Source organism: Phodopus roborovskii, unplaced genomic scaffold (genome assembly GCF_943737965.1).
Source record: "Phodopus roborovskii unplaced genomic scaffold, PHOROB, whole genome shotgun sequence".
NCBI classification, from domain to species: domain Eukaryota; kingdom Metazoa; phylum Chordata; class Mammalia; order Rodentia; family Cricetidae; genus Phodopus; species Phodopus roborovskii.
Genome location: NW_026126525.1, coordinates 12,933,207 through 12,952,121, shown reverse-complemented (window position 1 = coordinate 12,952,121; position 18,915 = coordinate 12,933,207). Strand labels below are relative to the sequence as shown.

General features: G+C 39.1%; 1 protein-coding gene across 2 annotated transcripts in view; it reads left to right on the top strand.

Annotated features, from left to right (window-relative positions):
* The window catches only part of Mthfd2l (methylenetetrahydrofolate dehydrogenase (NADP+ dependent) 2 like), a 92,183-nt gene that overhangs the window by 40,085 nt on the left and 33,183 nt on the right, over positions 1-18,915 (top strand). For both annotated transcript variants that reach the window (XM_051198063.1, XM_051198061.1), the window contains one exon: positions 8,398-8,490. In XM_051198063.1, the coding sequence (XP_051054020.1) occupies positions 8,398-8,490 (93 nt within the window). The remainder of the gene's footprint in view (positions 1-8,397; positions 8,491-18,915) is intronic.

Genomic DNA, 18,915 nt, shown 5'->3' with positions numbered 1-18,915 from the left:
ACAGGAGTTATGCAAAACCTCACATCACAGGACTGAGTCCTGCTGGCCCTGAGTAGAGTAGGAAATATATAGCCTCTGTTGAGATACCATGGCCAAACTGGGGAGAGGTGATAACAGATATTTTGTTTCTATCAGTATCAAATTCTGTGAAGCTCTGTGTTGATCTGGTTTTATTAGTTTAAAATTTTGAGTCTGGAAGTTGACGTATTGGAAAAAAAAAAGATTATTCTTGTCTCACTTTCTCAGTTGACTAATAGGAGTAGTGTTTTACAGTCAGCAACGTCTAACTTCAGCTAGCTAGTGTCTAGAAAGCATTAAGTTGGGAAATAGGCATTCTTATTGGACAATAGGGATTGGTGTGCCCTGGGAAGTAACATTAAACCTATTTAAATTATAAACAGGGCTGGCAAGTTGGCTCAGGGGAAGTCACTTGCTGCCAAGTCAACAACCTGGGTTTGATCCCTAGTGGAAGTCAAGGGCCAACTTCTGATAGTTTTCTTCTGACTGCTATGGGACATGCCAAGCCCTGGCTGCCCTACCACACAAAATAAATAAATGTAAAAGTTAAAAGTTTAAAAATATTACAAAGCAAAATTTTAAAGAAACATCTTCATCCTCTTTCATATGGTCTCTTATCTATGACCCGAGAGTACCACGTATCAGCTGAGTTGTTGGCATAAAGCCTTTTGTCTCTAATCTCTATGTACCTGTCCAAGTAGGCACCACAGAGCTTCACCCTATCTTCTCAGACATGTCACCTGTCATCTTCTTCTCATTTTATGCTGGGACTTAACAGAACTGCACACCATTCCCAAAGCACTTTCCCTCATGTTCTTGGGAATTCTATGTCTTGGTTCTCTTGGCCCAAGACCCTTTGCTGGTTCCCAGAACCAATCTCCTTTCCTTTCCCCATTCCCAACCATTGCTTTGTATATCCTACCATCCCAGTTATTATCCTCCTTCCCTTCCCCTCCCCCCATCATTCCAAGAAGTAAATATGAACTTCTTTTGGAGGGCAAGGCACTTTGAGATAAAGTCTCCTTGAATAGACCTGGCCGGACTGGAACTATGTGGGTAACTTAATCTGGCTTCAGACCTTACAACAATTGTCCTGGCTCAGCCTTTCAAGCTCTGAGATTACAGGCATATGCCCAGCCAAATGCAAACTTCTTAATGACAATATTTTAGGCTTTTTATTTGTAAAATTTAGCATTAGGATCACAGACAATAATATAATAATCCATTGGACTAGTAAGTCTGTTACATATTTTTATGTGCCAACCACTCGGCCAACTCTATAAAAAACAAGGCAACAGAAAGGAATTTAAATTTACTAAAAGTAAACTTTTGTATGGAAGGAAGGAAGAGGGAGAGAAATAAGTAGAAGCTCCCCCACAGACCTATTTTTCATATTTAAAATGATAAGCCTTTATATAAAAGGGCAACTTAAAAGTCCACTGTTCCAAGATCTACCTTGTGTTCAGTTGGACAGAACGGGCCTTGTCAGGAAGAGGAGACCTCAGGACACCACATAAAGAAGGAGATAGTGATACTGGTGTCATTCACTGAAAGAAACCACTGATTCTACCATGAAACATCATGTTTCAGCCTCTCTTCTTACAGAGGGGCTGAGTTCTTTGTTGATAAATATGAAAAACATGACAGTGAATAAACCAGGCATGGCTCTGTCCTCCTGAAACTACAAAGAAGTAGAAAAGATAAGCATTAAGCCACAAGAAATAAGTGATTCTAATTATAACCATGCAAAATGCATCAAAGAAGTACAACTTTATGGAAAAGTTTGGTGTAGAACAGAATGAATAATTTCTAGATATAATTATACATGAATGCTCTACCTTTGGGGAGACCCACTCCAATTATTATTACAATGAAACTTTTTAAACCCTGCGTGTATACGTGTATACGTATACGTATATCTTTAGTTCTCTCTCTCTCTGACTGTGTGTCTGACGACCAGAGGTCAACATCAGGAGTCCTCTCTGGGTTATCTCTTGAGATATCATCTGTCACTATAACTAGAGCTTACTGATTGGCTAGACTGGCAGGTCAGTGAGCAGCAGGGATCAGCCCATCTCTGCTCCTCACATCCCAAACTCTAGAATTAACAGGTGTTTGTCATCATGCTTGCTTTTTCGTGGGTGCTGGTGGTCCAAACTCAGGTCCCCATGCTTATGTCACAGGCACTTTACTGGCTTAGTGATCATTTCCTCAACCTAAGGTCACTTCTAATATTCATCCACGGAGACAACGTTTAAAGTAAAATTTCCGTCCTCATTGGCCCATATTAGACATAATAGAAAGAGAAACAGTGAGGTAAAAGGAAAAGGAGGGCCGGAATTAAAACTGGAGCCAAAGATAAGACTTCTACTGAAGATAAGGACATCATTAAATCTTCACAGATGTATTCCCACTGCCAAGCAAACTACTTTTTATTTACTGGAGCTGAATGTATATTTCCTGAAGTTACTTCATTAGATCTAAATATTTACAGCTGAGTCATTAGTTTCTTCTTTAAAACTTCTTAGCAGGAAAACAATAAAGGAATAGTTACCCAAATAAGTAACTGTAAGATTAAAAATAAACACTGGAAAAATATTTTCCTAATTCTAGGACACATAATTTCTCTTAAGGATTCTTATAAATGGACAACTATACATTGGATTCAGTAAGAAGTATGATATGCTTTTCAAGTTAAGACAATGCCTATGTTTAATATGACTATCATTTAAGTGCAGATTAAAGCTAACACTCCTGTATGTGGCTTTTAATTCTTGTTAGACATTGCTGCTTACTGTTTCTAGGTCCTTTCCCTTTCAACTTCTCAACCAGCGTTTTCAATCCCATCTGAATTAGAACATCAAGGTGCCTTAAAAATATAGTTTCCTAATCCAACCCTCAACAAAATTGAAATGAGAATCTAGGAGTTAGTACAAAACATCTATATTTTTAGAAACCATGGAGGAATATTTATGGTTGAGCTTGAGAGTGACTTCTCAAAACATGGAATCCATAACATCTTTATCCATATCTATCCCCTAAGTCAGTGGTTCTCAACCTTCCTGATAGTGTTTTTTACAGTTTTAATACAGTTCCTTATGTTGTGGTGACTCCCCCAGCTATAAAATTACTTCCATTGAGACTTACTACTGTAATTTTACTACTGTTATTAATCATAATGTAAATATCTGATATGTGGGATATCTGATATGCAACCTCTGTCAAAGGGTTGTTTGACCCTGTGTGTACTGGCTAGTTGGTATATTAACCTGACACAATCTAGTCATCAGAGAGGAAGGAGCCTCAGTTGAGGAAATGCCTTCACGAGATCCAGCTGAAAGGCATTTTCTCAATTAGTGATTGATGGGTGATGACCTAGCCTGAGGTGGCTGGTACCATCCCTAGGCTTATAGTCTTGGGCTCTGTAAGAAAGCAGGCTGAGCAAGCCAGGGCAAACAAGCCAATAAGCAGCTTCCCTCTGTGACCACTGCGTCTCCTCCTCCTCTTCCTTCTCCTCTTCTGCTTCCTCTTTCTCCTCCTCCTCCTCCAGTATCTTGCCCTGTTTGAGTTCCTGTCATGACTTCCTTCAGTGAGGAATAGCAATGTGGAAGTTTAAGACAAATAAACTCTTTCTTTCCCTACTTGCTCTTTGGTCATGGTGTTTTACCACAGCAATAGAAACCTTAACTAAGACACTGTGAAAGGAGTCATGACCCACAGGTTAAGAACCACTGCCCTAGGAGATCCTTTGCAGTCCCATGGCTCAAAAATACCAACTGCACTCTCAACTCTTGTATCCACTAAACAATCTGACAGGCATGGCTCAGTAAATACTTACTTATGCACCCTTCTAATTTTATTACCATTGTCTGATCCATAGTTTGGATCCTAAGTGTCTACCAAGGATGCAGATGGTAAAGATTTCCTCCCAGGGCAGGGTTGGGAGTATTGGAGAGTAAATAGAGCTTTTAGAAGGTGGGACTCAGTGGGAAGCCTTGGGGTTTGTTGGTTGCATGTTCTGGAGGAGAATTGTGGTACCTTAGTGCCTTTATTCTTTTGCTGCTGGCTACAAGGTAAATGAATGGTTCTGTGCTAGCACAGCTTCTGCTCCGATGTTTCATGACATGCCAGAAGCAAGGAGGCCGCCTAATTATATGCTGAAACTTCTAAACTGAGTCCAAACATTTTCCCTCAAGTGTATGTTATAGTAATGCAAAATTAATATACCATCTTGGTAAGTTGTTCCATGAGTTCACCAGAAGTTCAGTCTGTCCTTGACTTCTGTCTCACCTACAGCATGTTTAATACACCAGCACAGTGTATAAAATATTTCTATGATGCCACTGCCTCAACTAGTACATTCTAGTAAGACAACTGTTACTTCTAACTGAAGATATTATAGTGTCTGTGAACAGATTTCTCTGCATTTCATATGATCTCATCTCCACATAATGACAACTAAGATGTATAGTTGTTCAGAAAGTTGGATACCAGGAATAGTACCAAGGTGCTCTCCAGCAGGAGTCAGAAGTCTTAACACCTTTGCTTTTAACTCCTTCTGTTCATGTTCCTTTTGCTAACATCAAAAGGCTGCCAAGTAGCCTGCCAACAGTCTTGCTGTGGTTTGGTTATCATCAGTAAATATGACTTTAGTATGGCCATTTCTAGCCAAACTTTTTTTAGAGTATCAACTTAAGTTGATGTCACTTAAGAAGTAGTGATGTGACTATTGATGGGAGATGTCATTATGTAAATATGTTTCTCTTATTGGTTAATCAATAAAGCACTGTTGGCCAATAGGGAAGCAAGATAGGTGGGTCTAGGAGACAAGCAGGATTCTGGGAGATGTAGCAGAGAGGAGTCCTGATGTGATCTCTGGAGGAGAGGATGCCTGAGTTCTGGGTAAGATAAGACCATGTAGAAATACATTAGTAGAAATATTAGTAATTATGGGTTAATAATTATGATAGAGCTAGCCAATAAGCTCTAGTCATTGGCCAAGAGCTTCATAATTAACACATGTCTCTGTGTTTGGGGCTGACGCAGCTGTGGGACCAGGCTGGCGGGAAAGTGCTTGTAACAGAGTATAATAAATTTTTAATGAAGTTTGAAATTCAGATTTTAGTTTGCATTAAACTCCACAGATTGCTAGTCTGTGTGTATTCATGTGTGTATAACTCATTGTGGCATCAGATATCTCTCAGTTCCTTACTGAATCATCAGTACTGATAGAAAGGTAAATTTGGACTGATTTTATTTCATTTTATTTTAGTTTTTAGTAGAGATTTGAAAAACTCTCCTTTGGGACAAGAGAAACTGAGTGAGTGGTCTAGGTGTAAGGGGACTCTTCTGAATAGGAAATTGGACTTCTTAGTGACTAAATGCTTTCATAACCACTTCTTTTGGGCAGATGTAGTGAAAAAAAAAAAGAAAAGAAAGAAAGAAAAGATAAACAAAGGAAAATGTGGGCTTTTATGTCAAGTACCTAGGACAAACCACACAGGCTGACCAGTTATTGCTAGTTATTTCTACTTTCCAGAAATTTTTTGGTTAGTTTCATTTATGTTTTCCATGCTAATTTTAGAATCAATTAGATGCTTCCCTCATGGGAGCTGTACTATTTTTGCAACAGACATTGGGGAATGGTCATCATTATGGTGGAACTTTCTGCCCAGGGACATGGTTGTCTCTCTAGTCCCTCTGTCTTTTGGTATTATTCTAGGGAATTTTATAGCACATTTTACATCTTTCTTGGTTGTGATAACTTTTGATCTGCTATTACAATGAGGTCTTCTTCCATTGTTTTCTAACATGTTATTATATACATATACATACATCTGTGTGTGTGTGTGTGCGTGTGTGTGTGTGTGTGTGTGTGGCATTTCTTTTTATATTTTCATTTCTTCCTTGGATAACTTAATGAATTCTCTCAGTATTTTATTAGTAAACTTTTTAAAAATTTTTTATTTATTTTTGGTTTGCTTGTTTTTTTCGAGACTGGGTTTCTCTATGGCTTTGTAGCCTGTCCTGGAACTAGCTCTTGTAGACCAGCTGGTCTTGAACTCATAGAGATTCACCTGCCTCTTCCTCCTGAGTGCTGGGATTAAAGGTGTGGGCCACCAATCCCAGACCACCTCTTTGCTTTCTAATGTGTAATCTTTGTCCTATTTATTATTGAATTTCTTCTTCCATTATGCTTTATAGATGACTGAAAATTTTTTATTTTTTTTGTGGCAAATATATATGATTAGATTTCTCAATGTACTTTCTATTCTATTTGTATTTGTTTTAATCTTTTTGCCTATATTTTTTAATATTTAAGATTTTATTGTCTTAATAATTACAACATAGTAGATTTAATTCTCTATATTTGCATAGTATCTATTAGTACTGTAAAAGAATTGATAGAATGTTCTTACTTTATTTCTGATTTCAGTTTTTGTTTTTTACCTGATATTAATCAATAAAATTCATCTTTGAGACTACTTATATTTTAAAATTTACACCTGTGTTGTTGACTGACTAGTTTTTAGAACAACTTGTTGATTCCCATTATTATGTATGAGCAACCAGCAGACTTGGCCTTCTCTTCCCATTCTACCTTTGTGTGTTGCATTCTCTATATATAATCCAAGCAAATAACATTGTCATTTGTAAGTGTCTGAGTCAGATTTTTGCTGCTATAGCAGAGTACCACAGGGTAACAGAGCTCATTTCTTTACCGCTTAAAGGGTGAGTGTCACAAGACAATGCTGCTGAGGTCCTTCTTTCATAAGGAATCCACTCCCACAGCAGCATTAATCACGAGGGCTCTCATGCATTGAATAAACACTGCTCGTCCCACTCTTAATATTGATGCCATGGCAGTTATATTTCAATATGACTTAGGAGAGGGTACCAAGCTGTGGAAGTCTGTCAGTCCAACCTTCACATGTTTCAAAGTCTTATTTCTGTAATAAAACATGTCACATCTCTCCAGTAGTCCTTTTGACATTTCTGCAAATGCATTTGGTAAATCAAAACACAGTTTTAGCTAGATCCTCTCATTTATGAACAATATTCTCCAAGATCATGTCTTTTCAAAATGGTTTGCAACTCCTAATCTTAATTTGACCGGCTGGTTCGAAAGTTCTTTCATCCAAATTTCTTCACATGAATCTTTCTGTCTGGGAATTTTTCTATTTGGGGTGTGTGTAGGGATGTTGAATATAAAAATTTGAATTTTGCCTGCTCATTTATAGGATATTTTTTCTTTTGAAATATCTCTCAGTTTTGGCCATTATAGGTCAATTTGGATAGATTCATGCCATTTCCCCCTGATTTTTATTACTATAAGCTCCAATTAAAAACATACTATGTTTGTTCATAATGTTCAATTTTCCACAATAATTTTTTGTTGCTTTTTAATACATCATTAAATTGCTTAAAACACATTTTGTTTTCATTTTTGTCTAATTTTTTCTTTTTTTTCTGTCACTTTTGAAATATTTCCCTTAAAGCTTTTCATTAAAAGTACTGCATTTGGTTCATAGTTCCATGGATTTGGATACATGCACAGTCATTATGACTAGACTAGTCACCTCTGGAGTCCTAACAGTTTCATCACCTCCCCAAGTAACCTTAGATTTGTCCTTTGTGGGGCTGTTTATTGATTTATTACTCATCATTAATGGAAGGATTTTTGTAGATCTGTGATTTGCACGATACTCCTGGTGAGGGTTAGGGTGGAGATGCTGCCTAGCCTTTCACACCCCTACAGTTTCCCAGTGACTCCTATTGGGACTACTCCTCTGTTTCATTCCTCCCTGAGCTGCCTTTTCCTAAACACAGTCCCCACACTGATTTGCTTTATCTTCTCTCTTGATGTGTTCTTTTCTTCTTTTTCTAAACTGTTACACTCGTGTTTGGAAACAATGACATACTCTGCCTCCATTAGAAACCTGTTGGTTCTTGATACCCCCTCTTGGCAGAATCAGTTTCTCATCTGTTCTTCTGCAATACATTGTCTATTTTCAGAACATTTAGCTTGTTACTTTCTGTACTTATTAATATACCTGTGTATAGCCCTAATGCCAAAGTATTAATAGTCCACACAAAATTTAAAAAGATGCCTATCCAAGAATAGGCCTCTCTTACCTCATTTTAGCCTCATTTGGTTTTCTGAGTATGCAGATGAAAGACAGATTTTTTTTGTTGTTGTTGTTTTTAATTTTGGTTCATCTAGAATTTCTCTCTCTCTTTTATTTTCAAAGTGATTTAATCAGGCCAAAGCAACATTCCTATTCATGGGTTGCAACAAAAACCACCTCACATTTAGAACCCTCGTTCTAACATTTGGAAAGCACAGTAGCCACTAATGGAAACTCTTCTGCATTGCAGGCGATGCAACTGTGACGATAGCACACAGATACACACCCAGGGCGCAACTAAAGGTCCACACTCAGCTGGCAGATATTATCATAGTGGCTGCAGGTAAGTCTGCTGGGACTGGTATCTGGTGGAATTCATGGCAGACTCATTCCTGCCCTCACTTCTGATGCATTGAAAGGATGTATGGAAGACACACATAGGTAAACATATGACTAACTTCTGTGGACTGAATTTTGTCTCTGGTACCTATTGGTACATATTGGTCTATGGTACCTATGTTGACATCTCTCATGCACCACGTGGGAAACATGAGTGACCTTTGCCATCTTGGAGGAAGCACAGGAACAAATGTGCACTTTTCCAGTTGCTTTGGCAAGCGAGACTGAGCAACATTTATAGAAACAGGTCGGTGCTGGTCGGTAATGTCTTGTGGTTTAGGGGGAAAAAAAAAACTTAATTTGATCTTGAAAATTGTGTTGGTGTAAACAGAATCTCTCAGTGAGAAAGAGACAGCCACCCTGCAACTCTGACCACACCCACGCTTGAGGCATAGGCTTTGGAGTCTTGACTTTAAAGGGAAAGGTGATCTTGTGTGAGAATGAGGGCATTTGCACAAAGGATGGTGTGTGAAATCCTGTGCAACAAACTGAGGGTGTCTGTCTTGTAAGAAAGAAGATACATAAAGAAGACTGAAAAAAAATGTATTTTGTAAAGAATGAGGAAAAAGAAGAGTCAAACCCCATTTTCTTATAAACAGAGCCCCCTAAAGCCATCAGTTTTTGAGCTGGTCAGCTGCCTGTCACGGTAGTTAATAGGAAGAAAAAATTGTTAAAAAGTGTTCTAGAGAAATATTTGCTGTTTTTAAGAGTAACACTTGCTGTATTTTTAATGGCATAATATTTCATACTCTTTTTTTTATTTAATGTGGTTAAAATAGTTTAACAGATCAAGTATCCCACTGAAAAAGAACAAGTAAGCAGAAGTATTTTAAACACATTCTCCATATAGTGCATTGCATACCTTCTGTGCATTGCACCTTTTAAGACCATTGCAAAGACTGTCCAGACACTGAGTATGGTGTCGTCAGTTGTCCTCCCCAAACATCAGTATCCCTTTAGTTTTGAGATTAGGTTTTATATTTTAATAAAGAAAGAATGTGAAATATAGTCAACATGTGTATGTTGTCTATAAAGTGTTTATATTTATCAGTTTTAATCAATAGGGTAAATAAGGCGACCTGAATGATGTTTTAGATCCTTGGAAAGGCTAGAGTGGAGAGTTCATATGTGTGATTAATTTACTTAGGAACGTTGAGAGTTGACTGCATGTCCCTGATTTTATCAGACACAAATACTTTCAGGTAGTGAGGGGAGGGTTGGATTTGTTCACCTAATAGTTATTGTACTCTTGCTGTGCAGTAGGAGACATTTCAATTTGTAAGGATATAACACTTAATAAAATGATGAAGCCTGCCCATTGTAGAGCTTATATTTTGGGGGGAAACAGCAAAAAAGCCTGAACAATCTAAAGCAATGTCAGATAAATATAAGGGCTACAGAAAGAATATGAATGAGATATCATTTTAGATATTGACCCCTGGAAATAATTTTCAGGAAATGGCCATTGAGTAGTCTCACTCCTGGTCACTCATGTGCCCACTAGATACATCCTACCATGTCCTGCTTTGTTCCAGGGAGGTTGAGATGTGGACAGTCTGACCTGTGTATTTTGACTGCTTGCTTCTGTCATGGTTTGGCACTGCAGAAAATCTCAATGGAAGGGGAAGAAAACTCGGGGCAGGCCATTTCTTCTCTCTTCCACCTCCCTTCTTCTACTCTATCCTGTGTCTCTGGCCCTTGTTGGTAATCCTCACAGCTTGTGCTCTCACTGGGCTGTAGTAGTGTTCTGTCCTCATCCTGCCCCTTCAGGAATGGGAATGCCCATGCTTTCTCCACTCTCCAGCACCCCAGGCTCTCAAAAGCCCCCAAACACAGCTCTGTAAACAATACTTTATCACATGATGGTCTGAGGTGGATTCCTTGACCTGTGTAAAGTGGAAGAAATAATTAAGGGATCATCTGAAAGAAGAACATTCCTAACAGCAAGAAAAGAAATAGAAAGTCCTTACTGAGGGATGTATGGGCTGTAGTTCAAAATGGAGATACTGGGGTACGTTACACATATAATGTACATTAATAGATTATGAAGGATAGTGTAAGGAGTGCTGTGGGGAAGGTAGCCAAGTTAATCTCATATGAGATCTTAAACCTGTGGACTTTGGCATGAGCCCAGTATGAAGAAGCGGGAATGAGATAAGAACAGGCTTCGGAAGCCTCCATAGACTGTCAAGATCTGTTTCTAGAGAGCCAGAAGCAGCACCAGAAAGAGGTTAGTTATTATGGTTTCATTTACTAGATCCAGTGTTTTTCCATTTCCTGCCTTACTTGGCATATAGTGTTTGTCTCTTCTCTATAGTCAATTGTTGCATCCCTTGCCACATCTAAAGCTTGAATGACAGATAACCTCTATCACTTTCCTGTTTAATTATATGCTACTGATAATTTGCAGGCTTTAAACTCTACAAGTATTTATAAAATATGAAGGAAGAGTAATAGTTCCAAGTGAAATTAAATTTGATTAAAAGAATAATGCCAGTTTAAATTAGCTCCAACCGAACTTAATTAAATTTCTTTTCTTATGTAGGCATTTTTCTAACCATGGTAACTCAAGGGACAATGATATTTTTTCCTTATAGAATAAAAATGGAAGTAGCCCTTTTCCTAAAGTTATTTATTAGTAAGCTGCTACATGGAATTGTGCCTGAGAGCTTAGATTCCGGTGTAAAGATTTAAACAAGTTTGACAGAAGTAAGATGTATTTACAGATGCAATGAACTTTTTCAGAGCACAGAACAACAACCAGTGAGATACTATTGCAGCAACAATGTATTCCTGGGAGACAAATAGCATGTTGACATCATAGAAATCCTTGTAAGAACAGAATGTGGTGAGCAGAGATTTTGAGTGGTCACCTTTCCCTCTTAACTTTAGGCAGGATCCAATTTATATTTTGAAAGTGTTGTTTTTAATGCTAGTAACTTGCAAATAGTGAACCATTTTCCTCAAAGTTTGCATTCATCAATTATAATAATGAATCGATATTTTCCTCCTCTAGCGGAGAAACTTTTCTCAGCATGTATTTGTGCTCATGTTTTGTCTTGTCATCATGACAAATGGCAAACCTCTTGTGGCATGCACTGACAGTCTCTCGTGAATCAGATCCTATGTCGTCACAAGTCATGATACCCAATACTGTCATCATCCTGGAGTTTCTCCAATGAGTTCCTTCTTAAAGTACTAGATCAGAATCGGGATTAAGGTGTTACAAAAAATGGGGGAATCAAATAAAGAGGGTTAGAAAAGGAAAGAACTGATCTTATCCAAGGTTAACAAATGGGGTCGGGGCATTTTCTATGCCTGGGTAAGGTCTTGGTTAGTTTCTTCACACAGGCATTTATTTCCCTGGGAGGATCTTCTTACCACCAGAGGGCGCAAGTCCTATTTTACATGATCATGATGGTAGCTTGGCCATAGGCCACCCTGGCAAGAAGACATGTTGAAGGAAGAAGAGTGGGAACGAAGCATATTCCATGTCTTGTATTCTGCCTGTCATGCCTCTCACTAGTTGCAAAGACATACTGAGTGCCGGAGTACAGCCCAACATGCAGCCCTACAGTCATCCTGGAGAAATACATATTTAGTTGTAGGGATTTCCCAGAAAGAGCATTGACACTTTATGAGAGACAAACAAAAGTTGTTTTTATGTTTCCACTTTATTTGTTAATAGTAATCAGGAGAATTTAAGGACAAAACATGAAGATATTGGTAATTACAGTTATGACAGAAAACAAGAATTTGTACTAAAAAAAGGTTGGTATAACTACATCATAGTATTGAATTATTACTAAAACGGCCACAGCATGCATCCTGTATGGGAAATCAGCAAATACATTTAGCATTGGGTATTAATTAGGTAGAGAGTGATCTAATGGCAGAGGTAGCTGGAGCAGAGAGGGTTGGGCCAGTGTCACAACTAGAATGTCAGCATATATGGAAGCAGTCCCATCTGGGAGTCAGAGAGAACAGGGGGAGGGGTGTGTGATGTGTCAGAAAGATCAATAATCTTCTGGAGATGACAGTCAAGAATTTGGTGACGAAATCTGGAAACAGCTTGCAGAAGAGTAAAAGAAGTCACTATGTGACGATCCCCAGGCATGAGTAATGTTAGCTTATGTTCAAACTGACCTCGTCCTTCCAGTCTCCCACGGTATTCCTGGTACAGGTCTAACAGTGTGTCACTTAACTCTGTATATATGAACACATACCCCCAGAATTGAGGTCTGGAATAAGTCAGAATCTCAAATCGGAAAGTCAGAGCCCGTTAAACTACAAGGAAGAGGCTTCAGTTCTATGGGGAGCCACTGTTCTGAGCTCATGGAGGTACTCGGTTTCTGGGGCACTGAGTACATCTTCATTCTTCTTTCTCCTTCTCTTTAAAGCTTGGTAGGTATGTGCTTAGAATAGCATTTGGCACTGGACTGGGGAGAGAGTTCAGTCAGTAAAGTATTTGCCTTATAGATACTAAGATCTGAATTCAATACACAGAAGTGGAAAAAGTCCAGGCATAATAGAATGTGCTTGTAATTCCAACGCTGGGGAGAAGGAGACAGCCAGGTCCCTGGGTGTTCACTGTCCATCCAGTCTAGATTGTGTGCGGAATTTTAGGACAATAAAAGACCCTGTATTGGAATGGTAAAGGTGGAAGTACTGGAAGAATGACACAAGTTAATTGTCCTCTCTACTCAAGACATAAAAGTGTATCTCTGTCCCCACAATATCTGATGCATAGCAACTGCCAAATGAAAGTGTGATGTTTTGATTTTGAGTTTAAATCTGAAACAAGGACTTCTTCAAAGTGATTTAAATTTCTCTGATATGCTTTAAGATTACAATTTTTAAAATATGAAATTTTTATTCTAGTTATTGGGTGATTTATATAATGTAACACTATTCTGAGGAACTGCTAATATTTCTATGCGTCCATTGTATTACTGTTAATAAAGTCCTGGGAATGAAATAAGTGGTTTATGAAGAATTGCTGAGTGGGTGGGGGTGGGAAGTGGGGGGGGGAACTGGGATTGGTATGTAAAATGAAAAAAATTAAATTAAAAACTTGCTGATGCTAACTAAACACAGTCAATATGAGTGGTGTACCAGCTGATTTGAGTACAAATGTTAAGATTAAGAAAGGTTGAGTTTGGAGACAAAACAGACTATTACAGATTTCGAAAGTATCCAGTTGAATGGAAAGGAGTAGTTGAGGGCAAGATAAAATTGGTTTTGTTACCTCAGGAAGGACAGTTAGCTAGAATAGGATGTACATTCTAATATGACAATAGCAGTCCTTGGGTTTCTCTTCTATGCTGTGTTCCAAGGAGTCTACAGGTTGTGCTAAGTTTGTGAAAGTCCTTAGAATTATCATTATTCAGATAGGACAAGAATTTTTTTTTTATGGAACTTCCCAAAGTCCCTCCCAGCTGAGTAGCTCAAACAGTCTTCAGTTCTGAGATGAATGCTGAGTCACAGGCGTGTTCACTCCTGGGTTCTGGCGTCTCAGTACTGAAAATGGCATCTTGTCCTCTAGCCATCCCCACCAACAGGGTGATGAACCTCCACAGCACTGACTGTAGCTTATCTATTGCAAGACTTTTAATGACAGATACCACAATATAAAATAGGGCAGATGGGCAGGCTCGTCAGTGCACTGACTTGTAATATGTGTTACACTTGGATCATATACACTATTCCCATCAAATCAACTTTTAGGTGTATCCCTCTCAACCATCATCCTAGGATCTCAAAAGTTCTTTTTCTCTCTTGTATACTCCTCACTCCTTGAAAGAGGGTTAGTAATTTTCAAAATGCCTGAGCACTAAAAATTCCAGTGGCTGGGTGGGTTGTGGATATAGTCTGCTCACCATCTCCAGCTCACACACCCTGGGAGTATAGAGTTCATATACAGACCATGGAGGATTTGAACAATGTAACAATGTCACACTAAACAATTGTTCTTCCCATGCTGTGTTTATCATTCCCAGTATCCACCCTTTAGCTAGACTCTGCTTCTCCATTTCAAATTCCCTCCCTCCTTAATTTCAAATCTGTCCATTATCTTTAATGGTATAGAGGGACGTCATGGGCCCTGGGAATGGGAAAGATTTAAATCCAACCTCCACTGTTCATCAATTGGTTGGCAACCTTAACATGTCATCCTATGTCTCTGAAACTCACTGGTTTTTTTTTTTTTATACTCAAATCAACAGAATATAGGGTGTCACTCCCATGAACATTTATTGTTGTATAATATTTTGACATCTCAGTGTAACTTTCGATCTTTATTTCAGTGATGGACAAAGAGGTTGAACATATTTTATGTATTTCTTGCTCATTGGTTCTTCTTCAGGAGAACTTTTGTTCAGTTCATTTGCTGATTGGCTCATTTTCTGGGTGCTTGATTTTTGAAGTCAATGTATATTTGAAGTATTAATCCCCTATCAGATGAATAACTAGCAAAGATTCACCCCATTGTTCCTAATTTAAATAAAAAAATTTAGTGTGATGCCCTTTGTTGCTTCAAGCTAGCATTACTGGGCAATTGGAGTCCTATTCACAAAGCTGTTGCCTGTGCCACACTTTGAAGTGGATTTTTGTTTTGTTGTTGTTTGACATTTAAAACTTTCTATTACTACAATGAAATCTTTGATAAATTTTGAGTTTATTTTGGATAGTGTGAAAGATAGGAATCTAGTTTTATTTATCAGGGTGGAAAGACCCCCATGGGGCACAGGCTGCCATCTGATGATTCCAAAAGGAGGAAGATATTCCTGTAGGAGATGGTAGTGCTGGCAAGCAGCTGGGGTGGAGAAGTGCCTCATTCCTCTACTTTTTATATCCATTCCCAGAAGCATGTGTCAGAGAACTCCTCCCTCCCAAACACACACACACATACATAGATGCACACCCAGAGACACACACACATACAGACACATACCTCACACACACACACACACACAGACACACACAGAGACATATACATACAGACACACACACAGAGACACCCACCCCCACACAGACTCACACACAGATACATACAGGCACACACAGATGCACACAGACACACACACATATGCACATACACAAACATACACAGAGACACAGACACACACACACACACACACACTCCACCAGTGTATATTTTTGAAGCATTTGTTGAGGATCAGATGAACACAGCTACATGGGCTCATTTCTGGGTACTTTGTAATATTATGTTGTATGTCTGGCTTTGTGCCATCTTGTTTTTATTGCTATGACTCCATGGTATCATTTAAAATTAGTTATTGTGACACTTCTGACACTGTTCTTTGTACTTTGGATTGCTTTAACCCAGGGAAATTTGTGACAGCATATGGCTCTTAGGATCTTATTTTGTAGTTTTGTGATGAAGGTCAGAGGAATCTTAATGAGGACTGCACTGTGGAGGACGTTCTGTAACAGCCATTTTAGTAGTATTGACCTTGCAGACCGTCAGCATGGGAGATCTTTCCATCTTTCAGTGTTTCTTTCTTCAGCGGTTTATAATTATCATTATAGAAGTCTCCCCCTGTAACGAGTATGGGTTTTTCTGCCCACCACCTGGTCTTGTCCCGCCGCTGCTCCAGCCCCAATTAACACACTGAGACTCTGTATTTGATACTATGCTGTTGGCCAGTTACTAGTTTCTTATCGGCTAGCTCTGTCTTAATTATTAACCCATTTCTATGTATTTCCACGTGGTCTTACCAGTGAGAGGCGGCTAACGGTTCTATTCTCTCCAGTCTCTCCATCTTGACCCCTCCTTACTACTTCCTCTTTCCTCCTCATCTCCTAGTCCCTCCTACCTTCCTTTTCTATTGGCCAACAGTGCTTTATTCATTAACCAGTATGAGAAACATATTTACATAATGGCATCTCCCATCATCCCCCCTGTTTGATTATGTCCAACCCTTCATTTTAGGCTATTACAAATGAAGTAGTTTCTTTGATACCTTTCTCAATATGTTTATTAATGGTATGTCAGAAAAGTGAAGGGCAGCAGTCTGTCCATGGAGTAGAGACTGCGAGTCCAGCACAGGGCACTTGGGGATTTTATTTGGCAGAAAGGGGAACTTTGGCGATGGAAGAGCCCACTTGCAGGCCTGCTCCCTGCAGTCTCACAGTGCTAGAGGCCGGCAGAGGCCGGCAGAGGCCAACAGAGGCTGGTGTGTTTTCTTCTCATCAGAAGCTCCTGGATCCTAACAGCCCACAGGTGCTATCAGGTCCTTGTTTCTAAGCCCACCTGAGTCTTTTAGGTCACTGCCCTTTTATTCCAAAATCTGAGGACGGATAAAAGGTAGAAGGTGATGTACTTGCTCAGTGGCTGCTTACTGTTGGAGGGGGACAAGGGAGTGGGGAGCTAGTCTCTGTCCTCAGAATCTAAGGAGGCATAGGGCATGTTGACTTCATAGCAAGACAGTTTTAACTTGATAAATTGCAGTGGCTACTGCAATGATGGAGAAACATTTGAAAACAGTTTATTAGCCAGGGTCTAAAGTGAGTAAGATGGGATCCAGTAGGGGACCTAGCCAGAGTAGCCATTGTCCTAATGTGGACCCAGTGTTGGCAATCATTTGATCCAGGAGGAACTTTTATAAAACTTTTAGAAGAAAGCATAAAAATGTAAGTATAATGGGGCTTTCAAGGGAACAGGAGCAGTTGGGGGGGAGCCCAAAGCCCATCCTTAGGAGAAGACTTTGCAATGCATTTTTTTTCTGCTCCCTACATCTGTGGGCCACATCTCAAGCAGTCTGATGTGTTGGTATGAAAGCAGCATTGTTCCTGGGGGAGGGCGGAAATCCCACCCTCAGCACAGGAGATCTAGGCACCACAGCAGCCCAAGGATCAAATTGGTCCTGAAGGATGTAAAACTTCTCTGAAATTTCTTTAAGATTTTTGAGAGCTGGTGAAACAGAGATTAACTGATGAAAAGAGGTTCTCCGTTCAGCTATGTTAGTTTTGAGACTTGAAAAATGCCTAAAGTAGCAAGAAGGAGGATGAGTTGGGTGGCCCATTAGTCCCCTTTCAGAGGTCACCTGAACCACTGTGGGGTTTGGGGCCACAGATCATTCTAACTGCTTTACAAGTAACTAAAGGGACAAAGTAGAAAGTGACTCAGAAGAGGGTCAATCAAGTGGTCATGATAAGACTTAAGATATGAATAAGATCCACAATATAAGATAGCTATTGGGCAATAATGTATATTCTCTGAACATGCTATTTGAAGGAAGTAGCATCTGTGTGGTAATTTGAATGTAACTGGCTCTTGTAATCTCATAGGGAGTGGCACTGTTAGGAGGTGTGGCTTTGTTGAAGTGGATACAGCTTTGTTGGAGGAAGTATGTCACTGTAGGGGCAGGCTTTGAGCTTTCCTATGCTCAGGATACCATCCAATGTCTCAGTCGACTTTCTATTGCTGCCAAGGTGTAGGACTCTCAGCTACTACACCACCACATCTGCCCGCACTCAGCCATACTCCCTGTCATAATGATAATGCACTGTACCTCTGAAGCTATAAGCAAGTCACCCCAATTAAATGTTTTCTTTATAAGAGTTGTCATGGCCATGGTGTCTCTTTACAACAATAAAACTCTTAACTAAGACAATCTGTAACATACAAAACATGAGACTATTGGTTCTATTATAATTCCCACTGAACTCATAGTTTAAAAAAACAAGACAGTTTTGTTCTTATCAGAGTAAGAGAACATGCAAGAAATCCACCCAAAGAATCCTTGGCAGCCTTTATCATCAGCATCAATATGGATGGCAATGTCCCTGATATCATTGTCCTTTAAAAGATGTAAAATGTAAGGCATTCACTGGTTTGATGGAAGAGCTTCAGACACTTTTTATTAGCTAACATAAATTGGATTGGCCATCAGGTCTCCTGTATTACAGGCTTGTGCGGTACATTATAAAATAGAGTTTATGAGGAAAGTTTTTGTGTTTTGATTTTACTTTATTCATTTATTTCACATCCTGACTTCAGTTTCCCTTCCCTCCTCTTCTCTCAGTTCCTTCCGCCTTCATCCCCTCTGCATCCTCCACATCCACTCCTCCTCTGCTTTATGAAGAAAATTTTAAAAATCATGATTAACACTAGTTCTATTTAGTAAGGTGAAATGTAATTACACGGCTGTCTGGACCATGTCCCAGAGCCCTGTAGATGGATTATGTAACTATAATCTGCTATTTGTTACAATGGACTTCCACACAATGAACAAAACCCTGGAACCTTTGTAAGAGACATCAGTGAAAGTCTACATAGAGTACACAATTTAAACTATAAATAGGTTCCTGTTTGTTTTTTTATTGGATTGCCTAGCAATATCCC